This window comes from Pteropus medius, unplaced genomic scaffold, assembly GCF_902729225.1.
Source record: "Pteropus medius unplaced genomic scaffold, Ma_sr-lr_union100, whole genome shotgun sequence".
NCBI lineage: Eukaryota > Metazoa > Chordata > Mammalia > Chiroptera > Pteropodidae > Pteropus > Pteropus medius.
Window position 1 is genome coordinate 43,701,514 of NW_024344378.1, and position 19,179 is coordinate 43,720,692.

General features: G+C 45.2%; 1 protein-coding gene and 1 pseudogene across 2 annotated transcripts in view; both read left to right on the plus strand.

Annotated features, from left to right (window-relative positions):
- The window catches only part of HKDC1 (hexokinase domain containing 1), a 42,065-nt gene that overhangs the window by 5,683 nt on the left and 17,203 nt on the right, over positions 1–19,179 (plus strand). For both annotated transcript variants that reach the window (XM_039871986.1, XM_039871985.1), the window contains exons 3-10: positions 4,847–4,995; positions 5,098–5,217; positions 9,339–9,434; positions 10,515–10,614; positions 12,745–12,928; positions 15,659–15,814; positions 16,852–17,085; positions 17,891–18,195. In XM_039871986.1, coding sequence (XP_039727920.1) covers positions 4,847–4,995; positions 5,098–5,217; positions 9,339–9,434; positions 10,515–10,614; positions 12,745–12,928; positions 15,659–15,814; positions 16,852–17,085; positions 17,891–18,195 — 1,344 coding nt within the window. The remainder of the gene's footprint in view (positions 1–4,846; positions 4,996–5,097; positions 5,218–9,338; positions 9,435–10,514; positions 10,615–12,744; positions 12,929–15,658; positions 15,815–16,851; positions 17,086–17,890; positions 18,196–19,179) is intronic.
- Positions 8,024–8,139, plus strand: LOC120610042 (uncharacterized; annotated as a pseudogene).

Consider the following 19,179-nt stretch of genomic DNA (forward strand, 5'->3'; position numbering starts at 1 on the left):
GGGAGAATCTGTTTCCTTGCCTTTTCCAGCTTCTAGAGGCTGCCTGTATTCTTTGGCTACACCCCTTTCTCCATCTCCAACTCAGCAGTGTAGCATCTTCACATCTCTCTTTGACTCTCCCTTCTGTGTCTTCCACATCTAAAAACCCTGAGATTACCTTAGGTCCACTCAAGAAATGCAAGATGATCTCCCAACCTCAGGGTCAAATGAGAGCAACTTCGATTCCACCTGCAAACTTAATTCCGTCTTGCCCTGTGAACGAAGATATTCTCAGAATCTGGGGATTAGGATGTGGACACCTCTGGGGGACCATTATTTCGCTTATCACAGTCTAGAGACCTCTAAAAAGAATCTATGAGATTCCATCCAACTCCTCCATTCTCAGCCCTGGGAAAGCCACAGGAGGGAAAGGAACTGACATCTACCCAGCAACTCCTGTGATCATGGGGTGCTGGGGACTCACCGTCTCACACACCTCATAAGAACTCCATGGGATAAATGTTGTTTATCCCCAGGTCATATGAGAGTACTGAGGACCAAGGGACTTGCCAGTGCCAGAGTCCCAGTGCTCCAACCAAGCTCCAGCAAGGGCTTTCGGGCTCTAGAAGGAGGAGGGATTGAAGCTTGGGGAGTTCTCAGGGGCCTTCGATTGGATTAGCCAGGTTCTGGGCCCCTTTGGGACAATGCCTGGGTCAAAGCTTGGCTCTGCTGTTTGCGAGGCCACTGGGAACTGCGATGAGAAGGACTTGTTCCCTTGCTAGAGGGTGGTGTGCAGGGTGGGCAGCGTACACCCTGGAGGAACGTAAGCTTTGGAGAGAGACAGTCCTACTTTGAAATCTCTCCTGGTTTCTGACACTGCTCTGAGAGTGCTCAGGGGACTGCACTGCTCGTAGGGTCATCCAAGGCTATTCAGAAGAAGCACCTGAATCATAGGGCGTGCATATGCAAGTGGGATGCACCAGGTTAAAGTCCTCCTGGCTTCCTGTGCTGTGGCTCCTCCTGTAGGGTGTGTCCCCAGAAGAAAGGGAAAATGGCCTTCGGTGACATTGAGGATGCCGAGCCAATGCGCCTTCTTGGCCCTGGCTCCTTTAGGAAAGTTCAGAAATGAAACTGAACAGGTTTTAGGAACTCCCTCCTCCCCAGGCCAGGACATACCATCTCCTTTCTTCCAATCTCCCCAGAGCCTCTCATCCCACAATAAATCTTACCAGTGATCTTGAGGCAGCGAAGTCCCTGAGCCCAAAGTCTCTATGGAGCCAGGACCACTGTGCTCCTGTCCTTATCAATAGAAGGGCTGTGGCCAGTTTGTCCTACCAACCTGCAGCGTCGTTGCAATCGGATGAAGTCACGTGGAAAAAGTGTTTTAAAATCTTCAAAATGTTGTCTCAAGTCTGCCATAGCTCCTGTGAGCTGGTGGTGTAATTTCATGATTACTAAACAACAAAACCAAATAAATAGAACTCTCCTAATCCCTTAGGGCCTCAATTTCAGAAATGTATGCATTTTCCAAAGAAATCCTTTTGCATTCACCCACTTTCTGTAATTTTCCCTCTTTTCATGCAAATCTGCCTGAGAGGAGGTAAACTGAGCCTTAGTTACCTCCCAGTGTTTCAGTCAGGGAGCTGCAATTGGCTGTTCTTAGAAAGTGCCTTAAAGCGTTATCATTTGTGCCTTCTCTTTTACCAGTCATGAGGAAGTGCCCATCACTTGACTGTGATGGCGACTGTGATTCTGTGGGCCTGATCCCACCTGTTTCTCTGCTTGGCCTCTTCCTCTAGGCAGCCTGGGGAGCCCCGAGGTAGTTGGCTGACGGGCCCAGGGATCTACACTAGGACAGGGGTCCAAACTTGCCAGAGCATAAGACTCACCTAGGGCGATTTCTAAGCATATCGTTTTCCAGGCTTCACCCCATGGAAATTCTGAATCTCCAGGAATCTACACATTCAATTGTTGTGTGCCTTTGCAAGATACTACACTAGGGAATGAGGAAGGAGCAGAGGCACAAGCCTTGGCAGTGGCTTAGGAGAAGGGAACCCCAATGTTCACAGCCTGGAGCCACTGAAACGTCATGGAAGCGTCATCCACAGAAGGTGGATTGTCAAAGAAATCTCACCCTCTTGGAGGTCATTTTCTTTTCTTTAAAATTATATTCTTTTTAATTTTTTTATTCAGATATAATTGACATATATATTAGTTTCAGGTGTTCAACACAATGATTCAATATTTGTATATATTGTGAAACAATCACCACAAGTCTAGTTGACATTCATAACTGTACATAGTTACAAAATTTTTTCTTATGATGAGAACTTTCAAATAGGCAATACAGCATTATTAACTATAGTCACCATGCTATACATTACATCCCTATGATGGGAGGTTATAATAATCTTAATCATTGCTGTAAAGAGCCTGATGGTCCCACTGCCACTGTTGCCTTCTTCTGGGCTGGTCCTTCCTCCTCTGGGGTCCAACGAGTCTTTTCTCTGGGGTCAGAGTCACAGAAGGGATCGTATCGCGTGGTTTTCATGAACTAGTGTCTTGAGTCACTGGTGGAGTAAGATAATTGTAGAGTGATAACGGTGCTGGTGGCTGGAGGAACGAACGAGTCCATGCCAACACTGCACGAGGTCTCGTATATCATCTCCAACCTGGACTGCAGCACAAGAACCTCTTTTATTAAAATCCTTCAGTCTATCTTGGTTGGTGCCATAAGTGTTGTCTCAAAATCTCAATCGGATCTTGGCACTCCCTTGCTTAAAATCTTTCTGTGGCTCCCCCTCACTTCGGATAAAGCCCAAGCTCCTTGAGGAGTGGGGCAGCTTTTCTAAATCCTTCCTAATTTAACCTGAGACTACCTGCCAGCCTCATTTCTGTCACATCTTTCTTTCTTAAAAGCACAGGTTTCCCTCCTACCCCCCAATGTGAACTCATTGCTCACGGTTTCCTCTCCCTGGGACCCCACCTCTTCCCTGTCCTACTGCCTGACTCCCGCTCATCCTTCAGCCACTCAGCTCTGTATCTCCTTCTCTGGGTTGTTGACTCCTGCTCTGATTTAGATACCGCTCCCTGTGCTTGCCATGATCAGAGGACTTTCCTTACTGTGTGGAAATGACTTGCTTGTATTTCTGATGGGCTCCCAAAGTCTTTCATCTTTGCATCCCTAGCACCTGTCATGTTACTTGGTACAGACTCGTACTCAGTAAATATTCGTATATAGATTGTGTGATCTACCCTACTTCCTACACAAGATAACATCTGTGAAAGCATCTCTTGCTTGGTACATGATGAATGCTAATAAAATTTGCTCAGGATTAGGTTCCTGGATTCTCTCCTTGAATAATAATAAATACTCCATCAGGCTCCTTTTAGGGCTGATCTAGGGAGTTAAGAACCTCACTTTCCAGATGTTGCCACAAAAACAAAAGATCCAACTGGCTGGATCTGTAAAGGAGGACTCTAAACCTTTGCTACTCTAACAAGTCCACACACCAGCAGTAGTACCTGGTAGCTTGTTTAGAAATGCAAAATCTCAAGCACCACTTCCACTGAATCACAATCTTCATGTTAACAAAATTCTTGAAGATTCACATGCACATTAAAGTTTGAAAAGCATCGTGAGAGCCTGCCTCTAGCTCTTTCATTGCAAGGACACATAACAAAGAAGGGAGACACGAGGACCTTGTGGGACTCTGAGGGCAGAAACTGTAGCCCACTCAGGCCTTGAGGGAACTGGGGTTGGGTTACTCCATGGTTTCAGCCTACATCCGTGTGGCCACCCCGGCTACCCTGCTGACCTCCGGTTTTCAGGATGCTTCCATTTCATTTTTTCCCCTCTGTATTTTCTTTCACAAGGAGTGAAACTGAATGGCCAGCTGTCTCCTTAGATCCATGCATCCCTGTCTGGGGTCACATGGTCCAAAACAAAGTCACTTGGGCTCCCAGATTTGTGGGCATGGAGTTTTACTTACGCATACCTCGGGCACATATCATGAAGCATGCTTGGTACCTGTAGCCACTTTTAGGTACAGATAATTCTATACAAAGTCCTATTGTTTCACATCTGCGTTCCCATTCCATACCTATGACTGACACTGAAGACACTGGAAGGATCCTGGGCAGGAATTCTGTCTGGATTTGAGTTGAAGTCATCAAGGTAGACTGCCTTGCCCCAAAACATGTGTTTCATTTCCACCTTTTTATTAATAGCATCCATCTTGAGCTGGGCTGGGTCGTGTCACATTTTCTCATTTGGGAGTGATTTTGGCCCCAAATATTGAGCATCCTTGGCCTTTAAGGACCATCATTTGGTCCCTGTCTCCCTTCCCTCCTGGAGCATTTTCCCTCTGCCTGTGAGACAGAGGCTTGTAGGGGAGCTGGTTCTCTTCTCTGCTCTCCTCCCACCTTTTCCTCCATGCCTTATCCGCCACCCTACCCCCCACTCTCAATCCCTGTGCTTGGAGGACCAGCTCTCTTCCTGGTTGTGGCATGCGAGAATAGGCGCCACCCTCAAGGCCTATCTCTAATACTACCTGCCTGCAGTTTCCATTTACCTTCTCAGGAGGAACACATTTATTCCCCACAGCATATCCCAGAGGTCAGGGTTCAGGCTGCAGGGTCAGAAAGACTTGGCTCACACCCCAGCTCTGCCCCTTACTGGGAGGGCTCAGATCAATGGCTGCACTTGTGGAGTCTCAGCAAGTGCGTGTAATGATACCTAGCTCATGGGGTGCTTGTGAGACTTAACAATATTTCTTACATGTTCAACTTCCAATGCCGAGCTTGCCGTATAGCAGACCCTCAATAAATGTTAACTTTTTGTTTGTTTGTTTGTTTTTTTAAATAGAAAATGGCGAGTTTCTTTCCCTAGATCTTGGAGGATCCAAGTTTCGAGTCCTGAAGGTGCAAGTCTCTGAAGAGGGGAAACAAAAAGTCCAGATGGAGAGTCAGTTCTACCCAACACCCAATGAAATTATCCAAGGGAACGGCTCAGAGGTACCAGGGCAGGGGCTCTGTGAAGTAGGGGAAAGGCCTGGGCATCTAGTTTATGAGTGGCCATGCCTTAGCTCAGTATCCTGTGCTTTTTCTTCTCTGCAGCTGTTTGTATATGTAGCTGACTGTGTGGCAGATTTCATGAAGACCAAAGGGTTGAAGAATAAGAAATTTCCCCTTGGCCTGACCTTTTCTTTTCCCTGCAGACAGACTAAATTGGAAGAGGTAAGGCTGGGGAGGGAAGAAGCTGTGCAAGATTTGGAGTTTGGAGCTTGGAGCTTGGAGCTGGAGAATGTGTTGGAGTCAGGTTGGGAACAGGAGGGGTCAGCAGGAGTTTTCTTGCTTGTATTTTCTTTTGCTTTTTTTTAACTGATGAGGTGCAAATGTGAGGCGTAGAACTCATTAAGGTGGCTGCCTAGATTTTACATTTCACATGGGCACAGCACAAGGGAATGGCATGGTTCTCCCCATTTAGTTCAGTGGTTTTCAGATCAAGGTTGCATTGGAATCTCCTGGGGGCTTGTTAAACACAGATTGCTAGGCCCCACCTGGGGTTTTCTTAATCAGTGGGACCTTAGATTTGCATTTCCAACAGGTTCCCTGGTGATGCAGAGGCTGCTGCTCTGGGGACCACACTTAGGATCCCTGACACAGCTGACTAGAATAAGCATGAGAAGGCTCAGGAAATCTTGCCTCTACAGTAAGCGCTTAGGAGGAGGATTGAGGTGGGGGTCACTGGAATGACAGTGTTGTTGAGCAGACACCGCATCTCAGGTATATAGCCTTAGCCGTGCCACCAGCCACCTGAGGTCTAGGCTAATTCATCTTCATGTGCCTCAGATTTTCAGTTTGTAGACAGGGATATGGCAAACCTGATTCTTAAGTAAATCTGTGAAAGTAAATAAGGGGCCATATAAAAGGACAGTGAGCTTTCTCGGGTAGGGGGTTTAAGTCAAGAGTCAGGTCTTCCCAGGCCAAGCCTGTCTAGGGTGGTGGCCTGTGATCTCCTACCACACATACTGGTCATGACACCCAGCTGACAGTCAATCCATGGACCACCTTGGGATGTATTTGATATTGTTGGCCTGAGCCACTTTTGGGTGTCAGTTGTGGAAAGGAAATGAGTTTTTTGTCATCCCACAGACCTGGCTGTGAATCACGGCTCAGAAAAGTTGTGTGCCCTGGGCAAGTTACTTAACTTCTTGAGTCCCTCATTTTCTCATCTGTAAAGCAGGGACTAAATGTCTACTTGCTGGGCTGAGGTGAAGCTTAGGCAAAACATCTGCAAAGTGCCCAATACTGTGCCTGGTGTACCAGAAGTAGCTGCAGGGTTAGGATGACTGTCCCTAAGTGACTTGGCTCTTCCAGCTTTTGTCCCTTGTCCTCAATTCAACAAATGTTTCTGGAGGGCAGGTGCTGTTTTATATCTTTCTTTCTCTCCACCCTCGGGGTCTCTAGCACAATGTCTTATATTTCACAGGTGCCTGATAACTATCTGACAATTGAAAGGTACAATCAATTCCTGATTACATTAAATGGGAATTTGCCAGCATCTATACAGGGGATAGGCTGAGGTTTACTTGTTCATTATTTTATAAAGAAAAGATTAAAAAAAAAAATAGTATAAAGTAGGTTTCAGAGAACTTAAAAGAGGCTAGGTGGAGCTTTGCTCTGAAGTGTCATTGTCTTTGCTGACTAGAAGAGCAGAGGTCCCAGAGTTGGTTTAGGAAGTAGAGGGAGGAGTCAGGAATCAGGCCTCGAGATTAGATTCACCACAGAGTTAAACATCTCTTATTTGAGCTTCAGAATAGAGACCCCAGGAAGAAGAAAGAACATTCTCAAGCTCTGTAGGAGTTAAACTGACTTTGAGAACCAAACTTGCATAATTTCTTGATGTGTGTGTGTGTGTGTGTGTGTGAGAGAGAGAGAGAGAGAGAGAGTGAGCGCGCGCGCGCGAGAGAGAATGTATAGTTTGTCCATCCAGGACTTATCTAAGTCAAGCATCCCCCAGTATCTTTCAATGATGATGACAACAGCAGCAGCATTGTACCTCAGATTTTGACACTGTGTCTTGCACTATGTTGAGCTCTACTTGTATTAGCTCATTAAAATCCCAAAATATAATAGGAGGTAGATATGATTGTTTTCATTCATATTTGAGAAAAACTGCAGCTCAGAGAGGTTAAGACACTTGCCTAAGGCCAGACAGCCAAGAGTGGCTCAGCCCAAGCTCACAAACTTTCTGACCAAACTGCTTTTCGAGAAAGACAGCTCCAGAACTTTGTTTAAAATGCCAGCAGGTGCTGAAAGCATTTTGACCCATTTTGTGTCATATTCCAGTAAGGATTTTCAGGTAACATTTAAATCAGGGAAGAGTGTTTGATTATATCAAGGAAGGGAGAAATGCTTTGCTTATCAAAGTTAGTCAATTACTTGTATTTTATAAAAATTTCCCCCAAACTGCCTTTCAGTGAAATTTAAGGCTAAGTAGAAAAGCTTCGACTACAAGGAAATGCATTAATAACAATTACTTAGTGTGGGCATAGCTATTTAACCGTGGTTCTGCTGCAGGTATAGATTTTGTGACACTAATGTAAGTGCTCTTGGAGAAGTTGGTGATCAGCCCTGTAAGTGCAGAAGTGGGTGGGAAGGGGACACCTTTATGAGGAGGTCTAAGGGGGCTTCTGTGTAGAACTAAAAAATAGTTAAAGAAGATGAGGGCTGTGGAAGTAAAAGAGGAGGTCACTTTATTGCTGCTGCTGTTGTCGTCCTCGTTTTTTAATGAGAGAACAAAGTTTTAGCCAAAGGGAAGTTTCTTTGTGTGTATGTGTGTGTTTCTGATGATAACACTGTAATACCTTTTTCAAGAGGTGGGGGAGGGGAGAGAGAGGAGGAGGAGAAGGAGGAGGATAGAAACTGAAAATTTTAGAGAAAACAGGAATTGGACGTGGTTCCATAGTGTAGCAGTTAGCATGTCTGCTTTACATGCAGAAGGTCCTGGGTTCACGCCCCAGTAGCGTTACAGTCCACGGTCTACGGCCATGCCACCCTGAACAAGCCCGATGTCTGATCTTGGAAGCTAAGCAGGGTTGGGCCTGGTTAGTACTTGGATGGAAGACCGCCTAGGAAGACCAGGTACTGTAGGCATAAATAATAATAAATAAATAAATTAAAAAAACAAAAACAAAAACAGAAATCACCTTTAATCCCAACCATCAGAGATACCCACCACTAGAATTGCTGAGTTTTCCTTTCAGTCATATCTGTTAAATACTGATGTTACACTGTATAGTTTTAAAAAAATATAGTCGTATCCAATGCTTTTTTTTACTTAACCGTATATCACAAGCATTTATTCCCCACACCCGCATATACCCTCATCCCACAGGTCCCACATTACCCTTAGCACCTTTTGGAGGGGATGCCACCCCACAATTTCTCAGATGAAGCAGGATGTTACCAAAGCCTATCAAGGCAGAAGTTAGGGAGAGCTGCCACTAGGTGGTGCTGTGGTGCAGGGGAAAAGCCCACGGTCCCGTTGGGAGTCTGAGACCTGCGTTCCAGTTGAGCCTCTGTCCTTTACGCCCTGTGACACCTAGAGCAGTTTCCTTCCTTTCTAAATCTCCGCTTCTTTATCCATAAACTGAGGGAGTTTGGGCAGGTGTGATCAGAGTGTTTGTGAGTTTGAGCTCAGCCATTCTTGACTGTGTGGGCTTGGGCAGGTCTCAACTCCCAAGCTCTCTTCCAGTCTGAAAAATTCTATGATTATTTGCTATTTTAACATAAAACTCTTGGAAAACACCAATTTTAAGCAAATAAGTGATGATGAAAATGAAGAACCATTTTTCTAAGTTGAAATTAAATTCCTGGGGGAGTTTTACAAAGTAACACCATGCTAGTTCTGTCTTGTGGACCTGGCAAACCATGTATTCTGTACACATAACGTGCATCTAGCACACACCAGGTATTTCCATCGGAGCAATTTCTGTGACAGGCAGGGAAGTGACGTTTCCATTTTACATTCGAGTGAACGGAGGGTCAGAGAGGTTAAATGAGTTGTCTGATGGCTTGTGAATCCAAATGTTCTGACTCTTCTTCAGCAGTTGTTCTTTCCACCACTATGTGTGATGTTTCAAACTGCTCAGATGGGAGTAATAAAGATGTTTAAATGATTAGAAAATGCCTCTGAGGAAACGTTGAAAGAATTGGGGTGATTCAACTTAAAGAAGAGAAGGCGGTGGGGGGAGGTGAGGGAGGCACGTACACTTCAAGCATAAAATTCCTGCAGCTCATTTTCAGAACCGAGTGCCTTCTTGGCTTTAACTGGATCTGAATTCTTCCTCCAGGGTGTCCTGCTTTCATGGACGAAGAAATTTAAGGCACGGGGAGTTCAGGACACAGATGTAGTGAACTGTCTGACCAAAGCTTTGAAAAAGCACAAGGTGAGGAACTGGCCTCGGTGTAGGGAGCTCTCCCAGTCCCGACACCTTTCTCTTAAGGGGAGGAGTCTCACGCTGGGCCTGCCCTGGAAGGAGAATCAGAGAAGGAATCCATCTCTGGGAAGATCTCACTGTAGTGCAGACGTGGCCAATTTAGATAAACCCACTGGTGAGCCATGGTATGTAGAGCTTGTTCCCGTTGGGCGAAACAGCCCTGGGGCCTCCCCAGCTGCCACAGCCCCCTCCGGGGATCTTGGTTAGATGCCATGTTGTGTGTAATGCTCCAACCCCCCACCTTTCCTCTCTGAGGCTTAAAAGATTACTTTCTTTCCAGTTTGGCTCTCTATTCCACTTTCCACCCTCCATTTGTAGAATATCTCTGTTGAATAAAGTTTACAATAATCTGAATAACCAAAAAGCAAGACATGCTCCTTGCTAGTTGTGAACTCCACAAATAAACCCAAATTATTTGTTACCCTGACAGCAAGAGGAGTATATCGATGTATACCTTGCCAGTCTTTTTTTCTCTTTTTTCTGTGATAGTATTCTCTGGTAGTCTGTGTTCTATTGTTTTCATTTTACTTTAAAATACTCCCCTAAACCTTGGGGAACCATGGTGAAATAACCCAGGTCGACCTGGCAGAATGGGAAACCCAGGCGGGAAACCCATGGTGCTGCTCACAGAGAGGACCTGGCTGAGACTAAGGTGTCCCCAGAGGTGAGGGCTTTGGTGTTTTCTCCTGGAATCACCATTGCTCCCAAGATAAACATCTTTTCCTCAGGGTCCTTCAAACAAGGGCTGGCGTCCCGGTGGGCCATCTCTCATATTTCCATTGCACAGAGGCCTTGGACCATAAAGCAGGAGCATGGGTTCCCCTCTTTAGCTCCCAACTGCTCTTTCTTTCCGCTAGACCCCTGAACCTTGACAGAAGCCTTGCATCTTCCAAGCAGGCCCAGCAGGTGGGATGTAGTGATTGTCTCAACCAGTCACCTTCACTGCTTTTGCTTCCTATGTGGGGAAAGATAAAGGGGTAATACCTTTGTCCCACCCACCGATGCCCTCTGGGGCTTGTGTTCCAATAGGATATAGATGTGGATATCCTGGCCTTGGTCAACGACACCGTGGGGACCATGATGACATGCGCCTATGATGATCCCTACTGCGAAGTTGGTGTCATCATCGGTAACTCAATTTGACTTGTGTTTTGGGGGTGGGGGAAAGGGGCTGTTTTGGGGCTTAGTTTCAGCAAACTCTGAGTAAAGTCAGTGGGAAGGGTTTTGGTGCTTTCTGTTTAGGAGAAACAACACAGAAAGATGAAAAATTAATACACACAACCACTCATTCTTTCAAGTGTTCACTGAGTGCCTGTTGTGTGTCAAGCCCTGTGCTGTGTGTTGGGTTCTCAGTGGTGAGTTAATACTCAAAGCTTCCTGTACTCGCGGAGCTTTCAGTGGAAAGGTGGGTGAAAGACTAAAAAGGCCTAAACAAATAAGATAATGTCAGGTGGTGATTACTGTGATAAAGAAGATAAAGCAGGGTTTTGTGACTGAGAGTGAGTGTGGTAGGGTGCTCAGGCAGTCCTTTCTGAGGGGTGACATTTGAGCAGGGACCTCAGCAATGGGGAGGAGAGAGCAAAGTGGGGATCAAGAGGAAGAGAGTCCTTGGCAAAGAAGAGGAAACCTATGGCTTCTGAGATGGAAATGAGTCTGGGATGCTCAAGGAACCGTAAAAGTCTGAGTGGGGGCTCAAAGTGAGTGAAAGCTGAGAATAGTAGGCTGCTCAGGTTAGAGGGGGTAGATGGGACTGGGCAGATTGCACAGGACACAGACACAGTCACGGTAGGGTCTTTGGCTTTTACCCCAAAAAGAGGTAGGCACTGGAGGACTTTGGGTGGGAATGGATAAGTGGGGTATGCACTTTTAAAAAGTTTATTTTGGCTGCTGTGTGGAAAATTGACTGTTGGTGGCAAGCGTGGAATCAAGGTGACCAGCCAAGAGGCCATCGCACTGTGCAGGCAAGACGTAGTGGAGGCCTGGACCAGGGAGACAGCAGTGCACGGGGGCATCCGGTGGGTGGGTCCCTGAGCTGGGATTGGCTCTGCTGGAGGGGTCCATTGGAAGGCACTTTGGGGGACAATAACTGGATTGGATATCCCCTTGAATATACCCTCTGCCTCCCCATTCCTTTACCACTATTGGAAAAAGTTTTCTGAATTGCTCTTTCTTAATTGCTAACCACACTTTCCTCAGCCTTACTTTCCCAAAGGCAGGATCTTTACACCTGAGGGGCTTGATCTACTTTCCCATTTCTTTGGCCCTATACCTCAGAATGGGATGGGCACTTGCCAGTCATGGCATCCAGCTACTGTCCTCTGTGTCTGTCTTGGTGACAACGTCAGGTAACCCACAGTTTGGGTGACATGCCTAAACAGTGTCCATGCTTTTCTAAGAAAAACTTTTTTTCAAATATTGTATTACATTCTGCTTCTCTACATTTCTAATTTCTTATGTTGGCTTTAACATTTCTTATGTTGGCTTTAGTATCAGCCAGGGGAAGATATTTGAAAAACAAACAAATGAACAAACAAACAGTTTATTAAGGCATAAAAATTCTCATTTTAGTAATCTATGAATTCTATGAATCTTAGTAAATTTACAGAGTTCTGTCACCATCACTACTATCCAATTTTATAACATTTCCATCATCCCAATAGGTCTCAAACAGATGGTGCCCATTTGCAGTCACCCTCCAATATTCACGTGTTTGAGGCATTTCCTTGGAGTGATTTTGTCTTTGAATATGGAATGTTACTTTCTCATGTGATAGCTAATCATTGACAAAGATAAAGATGTAGCTTATGCTAGGAACAATTTGGGGCAGGCCCTGAGTAAAGAATATTTTTAGTATCAAATAGAGAAGAGGTTAAGTAGCTTAGGGAAAGGATTTAAAAAGTTACTGTGGGTTAGAGATTTAAAAAATATATATTTAGAAGGTTAGGTTAACTCATCCTCTTTGTATGTGTGCTTTGTTAGCTTTCATACATATTCATCAGATACTTCTTCACAATTGACTCCATTCATCACAGCAAACCATTAACACCCTGAGAAGTGTAGACTTGATATGTCAGCTTTATTCCTCATGAACTTCCCGGGCTTGCCAAAGCTGCTTCCCTCACTGAGAACCAGCCCTGAGAGTGGATCAAAAGCACTTTGTGGTACATTCAGAGGCCTCTCAGGCGTTGAGAGTTCTCTCTGTCTCTACCCAGCTGGGGGCCCTTCCATCACTGCACATTCTCTCTGACCCCTTGTTCAGGTACTGGCACCAACGCGTGTTACATGGAGGACATGAGCAACATTGACCTGGTGGAAGGTGACGAGGGGAGGATGTGCATCAACACCGAGTGGGGGGCCTTTGGGGACGATGGGGCCCTGGAAGACATCCGCACTGAGTTTGACCTGGATCTAGACCTTGGCTCTCTCAACCCTGGGAAGCAGCTGTGAGTACCTTCTGGCTGTGATCTGAGCATCAGCACCAGGAAATGCCCAATCGCTCAAGGACACTTTATACCTGGGAGGCTTTTTAGTTGTGACTAGTTAGTTATCCATCGCAATGAGCTTATGAGGCAAAGCTCGTATTTCGGTTTCATTGGACAGATGAGGATAGTGAAGCCAAGGAAATGGAGTCATTTCCCCTAGGTCATAACCCCAATTCTAAGCCAATCCATATTTCTGGACCACGTATGTATGAGGCAGGGGAGATACAGGTGTGAACCAGGTGACTTGGTGTATTTGGACTAGGGCCTCAGAACAAACCAGTGCAGTCTGAGGAAGCAGGATTCAGCCAAATTCTTCATCTGTGTTTCCAATGCTCCCCCGCCATCCTGCTTTCTTAATCACACAGCACCTGGTGTAATTCCTTCCCAGCCTCAGTTCTCATGGAGCCTTTCTCAGCTCTCATCCCGCACTCACCTGTAGTAGAACTAGTTCGAGTCTGCCTCAGCTCTGTCTACATGCTGAACTCCGTGAAGGCAGGCTGTGTGGTTTTTATTTCCTTTCTACACATAGTGTCTTACACATTATTGCAACTCATTAGGTGTTAGTTGAATAAAAAAAGTTTCAAATTATGAAAAGTAATTTCGGACTTAGAGAAAAGTTGTAAAAATCATACAAAATTTCCCTTTATTCAGATTCCCTAAATAGTAACATTCACTCTGTAAATTTGTGTGTATATGTGTATATATAGACATAAAATACACATGTACATAAAAAACATACATGTCTGTGTAAAATTATTTTTTCTGAACCATTTGAGACTAAGTTGCAAGCGCTACCTGAAAACAAGTACATGTCTGTGTAAAATTATTTTTCTGAACCATTCGAGACTATGTTGCAAGTGCTACCTGAAAACAAGTACATTCTCTTAACCAAAATATAATTATCAAAATTAAGAAATTAACACTTAATCAGTTCTAATATCTAATGTGCAGACCTTATTCAAAATTCACCAGCTGACCCACTAATGTTCTTCATAAAAAAGAAAAAAATTATCCTGGTCCAGGCTTCAGTCCAGTGTCACACACTGCATTTTGCTGCCATGTCTCTTCATCCTCCTTTAATCTCAAACACTTCTGTGGTATCTCTGTGTATTTCATGATGTTGAAGCATACAAGCCATTTATTTTATAAAACGTTCCTCGACTGGGATTTGTCTGTTTCCTCATGATTAGACTCAGGCGGTGCATTTTGGCAGGAATATCCCACAATCGATGTGCATGCTCTTCAGTGCAGCGTATCTGGAGGGACATGTTTGTTCCATTACTGGTGAATTGTTTGGTTACAGGGCTGTGCAACAGGTTTCTCTACCATAAAGTTATTATTATTCCCTCTGTAATTAATGAGTATCAGGTGAATTTTTTTTTTTGAGACTGTAAATATCCTATTTCTCATTAAACTTTCATTTTCTAATTTTAGCATCCTTTTGATGACTTTCTAAATCCATATTCCCTCTATGTTTATTAGTTGTTACTGTACTGTAAGGAATAGCTTTCCATCCTCTCCATTTATCTATTTATAGTAATACGGACTCATGGATTTTTTTTTTTATTTCATGAGTTATAATTTCTTCCTATCATTATTTATTTTGATGTTCAATTTTCTTTTCAGATTTGTTCAGTCAAAGCCCCTTTACTTCAAGCTAGCCCCTTTGTCCTTTTGACGTATTCTTTATCACTTTTTTTTTTCTGGCACAGTAAGATGCTCCAGGCTTATTGTGCATTTTTTTAGCCCGGCCCCAGTATCAACCATTTTTTCAAGAAGCCCTGGTGAATAAGTGTTTTAAATACCTCCTAGAAATCATTCAAACATAGAACTGAATGCCTGGAAAGCAGATTTCTGTTTCAGATGCACCCGCTCCCCAGCACATACCTGTTTCACTGGTGACATGGAGTGGTCATGGCCCAAGGAAGTGGTGCCCATTTTTGGACTTTATCATCCTCTCCCTCTCCATTTCACTTAAATTTCATTTCTCCGAAGCCAACCTGGACTTCTTTTGTCTTCTGTCTCTGTAATGTTCCAAGACTTTTTATAATGAAAGAGATAAAGTTGATTAGGAAACAGGTTGTCCTTGCTTTTATGTCGTATTATATTTGGAAAATAAAAATTGTTTTTAATAGCTTATCTGGGAGACAATTAGTACAATTAGTACTTGCTTCTTGGATATAGACTCAGAGTCCAGATTAGGTAGTCTGGGGGGGATATTTCATCCACCTCATTGTAGAACCTCCTTGGGGCTGTCTAAGCCCATCTCATGGACACAGCATCCTTCTCTCTTGGACAGAAGCCGAGAGTAGGGGTTAGAATGAAATTTGGATATATCATGCCACGTTTGGGAAAGTGCCTGAAGTCTCTGAAGTTCAGATTCCTAATGCCTAACATGGGAATGGTGCCCCCATGGCCAGGGTGTTAAGATAAAGATTCTTGGAATCAAATGCTTTGTGAGCAGGAAGGAATCTTAGGTTTCTTCTAATTTAGTCCTCCCCTTTTATAGGTGAAGAGAGTGTAGCTCAGAGAGGCCACCCCAAGCTGGGATGGGGACTGAGGCCTCCAGACCCATGGAGTGGCCCTCCCACCAGTCATGCTTCTGACCACAGGCCATGGCTCATGGGCTTTGGGAAAGGATGCTGCATAACCAAAGGTGTTTTTGCCACTGATCTGTTCACCAAATTGTAGATTTGAGAAGATGATCAGCGGCCTGTACCTAGGTGAACTCGTCAGGCTCGTCTTGTTGAAGATGGCCAAGGCAGGCCTCCTGTTTGGTGGCAAGATATCCTCCACGCTCCACACGAAGGGCAAAATTGAAACACGGCACGTGGCTGCCATGGAGAAGTAAGCTGCTGGCTGGGTTCCTCCCACCTTGACTCTGAGAGGGTGAGGGTTGGCCAAGGTGTGGTGTGCTCATGTAGTGGTATAACAGAAGGGATCAGCTTTTCCTTCTCTACTAGAACGCTTTTTGACCTAGGCACAGATTCACGTGGGTTAACAATACCTGCCATAACTCAGATGTGGCTTCTTGTTGGTTTCATCAGCCTATGGAGATCTAACCCCTCCTCATGTTTTATTGCCTTCTTCCTCCCGAAAGTGGCGATTTATAACTTTTTTAGGGTCACAGACCCCTTTAAGAATCTGATTCAAGTTCTGGACCCTTTATACCCCAAATATACATTCGCACACATTTTTGCTTATAATATCAGGGCATCCTTGGACCCATTAAAGCCCATGCATGGAATCCAAGTTCAGAACTCCTGCTACGGCAAGAGCCTTCTCCACCTGGTACTTTTGGGTACTGGCTTTGCCTTTGGTGATTTGAAGCCCTAGTCAACTCAGGATCCTGTTCTTCCAGCTTAGAAACACTGGCATTGCTCTGGATTTTGGAATCAGTTTGGATTCTGAGCTCAGCTAAGTGGCCTCTGACTCTCAGAGTCTGTGTTTGTGCAGAGCTTGTCAGGGACTAAGTTTCAGTGAAAGGCAGTATAGTACAGAGTGGTTAAAGGGTGAGCTCTATAATTTAATTGCCTGAGTTCAAATCCTAGTCCTTGAACTTACTAGCCATGTGACTATGGACAAATTACTTACTCTCTCTGTACTTCAGGCCTCTCTTCTGTACAATAGGGTAATGATAGTACTTCCCCCAGGATTGTTGTGAGGATTAACTTAATGCATGTCAAATCCTTAGCCTAGTGCCTGGCACATAGTGAGTGTTCAATAAATGGTGGCAGCTATGATCATTGTTAATATTATTATTATTATATTACTATGTGCCAGCCTATTTATCTTCACAGTCCTGAGAGGTGAGAAAGCTGGTTTTGAGGGGGACTCCCATGGGATGGAATAGTGTGGCCCTCTCATTCCTGTCGCCTGACCAGGTATAAAGAAGGCCTTGCCAATACAAGAGAGATCCTCACGGATCTGGGCCTGGAGCCTTCGGAGGCTGACTGCATTGCGGTCCAGCATGTCTGCACCATCGTCTCCTTCCGCTCAGCCAACCTCTGTGCAGCGGCCCTGGCAGCCATCCTGACTCGACTCCGGGAGAACAAGAAGCTGCCACGGCTACGGACCACAGTGGGCGTGGATGGCACACTCTACAAGATACACCCTCAGTGAGTGCTGCCTGGCGGCCCACACCCCCTACAAATTAGTCTCCCCTGGAACAGAGTCCCTTGAAACTATGCTTCTCTGGATGCTGGAATCAACCATCTCTTGTTGGTTCTGGGAATATAGGGGAAAGAGTGAACGTGGAGACTACATTCATCTTGCTGGCTGTGTTGCTTTAGGGGAGCATTCTTAAAGAAATATTCAGCTAAAGCCAATTGCCTGACTAGGCCATCCATCCACCTGTCCATCCACCTATCCATCTGTCCATTATTATTGAATACCTACTATATGGTAAGACTGGAAAGTAAGATACACCCAGTTATAGATGGGAAAAAATTGGGATGGTAGAGGTTGCCAAGTTCAATGTAGGATACTGGTAGGTAAACAGCGAAATGAAAATTTCCCAGAGGAGGGAGAGTGAAAGACCCTCTGTCTAACAGAGATGGCAATGGAAGTCAGGTGGACACACCCTGGAAAGAGCTAGGGACAGAACTCTTCCCCTTTGGGCAGAGATGATGTTCAGCTAATACTGAACATGCCCTATGTGTGCATCTGCCCAACTGGTTAACATATTAGTGATAAAATAGATACTTCTTTGAGCTTCCCAAGAGTCCCATCCAATTGCTCTAGCTGCCCTAGTTACCCTTGGTCACCTCCCTCCTTCCCTTCCATCCAGCAACTAAAGGGGTGAGCCCTGGCCCAGCAGGACTCCCCAGGACCCCATTCAACTGCTACACTTGTGTCTGTTCCCACTGACCAGGCCTGGGCCTTTATGATTATTACATATTGTTCCATCACTCCTACCTTCAGATATCCAAAACGCCTGCACAAGGTGGTGAGGAAACTGGTCCCAAACTGTGACGTCCGCTTCCTCCTGTCAGAGAGTGGCAGCACCAAAGGGGCCGCCATGGTGACAGCGGTGGCCTCCCGCGTGCAGGCCAAGCGGAAGCAGATTGACAGGGTGCTGGCTTTGTTCCGACTGACCCAAGAGCAGCTTGTGGGTGTGCAGGACAAGATGCGGGCTGAGCTCGAGTACGGGCTGAAGAGGGACACCCACCCACTGGCCACAGTCAAGATGCTGCCCACCTATGTCTGCGGGATGCCAGATGGCACAGGTGGGCCGTGCACAGCTCCTTTTTCTGAAGAGTCACCCAGAGCTCCCATCAGAATTCTTTAAATGCAGTTAGGTTTTTTGTTTTAAGAGCTTTGGATTCATGTCTGTAATGGAGGGAGGTAGAGAAGGGTAGAAGGTCGATACTCCTGAGTCTATTTGCTGTGGTTGATCTAAGGAATTTGCAGTGAAAGAATAGTTAAAGTACTCAGAGTATGTGTGTGTATCTGTGTAACTGAGAACGTGGAGTGTGCCCCACGTTGTTGGCAAGCAGAAGAGCCAGATGCTGTCTCCAGGAGTTGCTATCTGGATACTTGGAGCTGTCTGACTTGTCTTCTCGCCAACTTCTCTGCCTCTCTTCTCTCCTGAGACTTGGGTCTCTTGCTCTCCCTTCTCGTCACTTTCTGGTCCTGATTTTTCCAACCCCTGATTCTTCTCCTGGTCCTCTGTGATCAGCAGAGAGTAGCCACTCAGCAATGGAGTCAGTACTTTAGACAAGGAAGTTCACCTCTTGAACCTCATGAACTTTGTATAATGCTTTATGTCTAGTAGTTTGCTTTTGAGCCTTTAATTTCATTTTGCCATCACAACCACTTGTGTATTACATAAAGAGAGAATGATTCACATTTTATGGATGCCAAAATTGAGACTCAGAGAGGTTAGATGACGTAGTCAAGGTCACACGGCTGTACTTTGAATCTCTCAACAACAAAGATCTTTTCCAGAGCCAGTATCCTTCGAGTCTACATAAGGAAAAAAAAACTGAGAGCAGTAAAAGACACGGTCCAATTAGTCATTCCTTTACCCTTCTATCTTCCTGGCTTCATTCCTCAAAGTTTCATTAAGAGCCTACTAAATGTCAGGCTGTGGTCTAGGCACAGTGATAGAGCAGTGAGGAAAACGCGGTCCCTGCCCCTGTGGAGCTGATGTTCTGTTGGGCTGGCAGACAATAAAAACTGTGGTATTATGCCATGTAATTACAGATGCT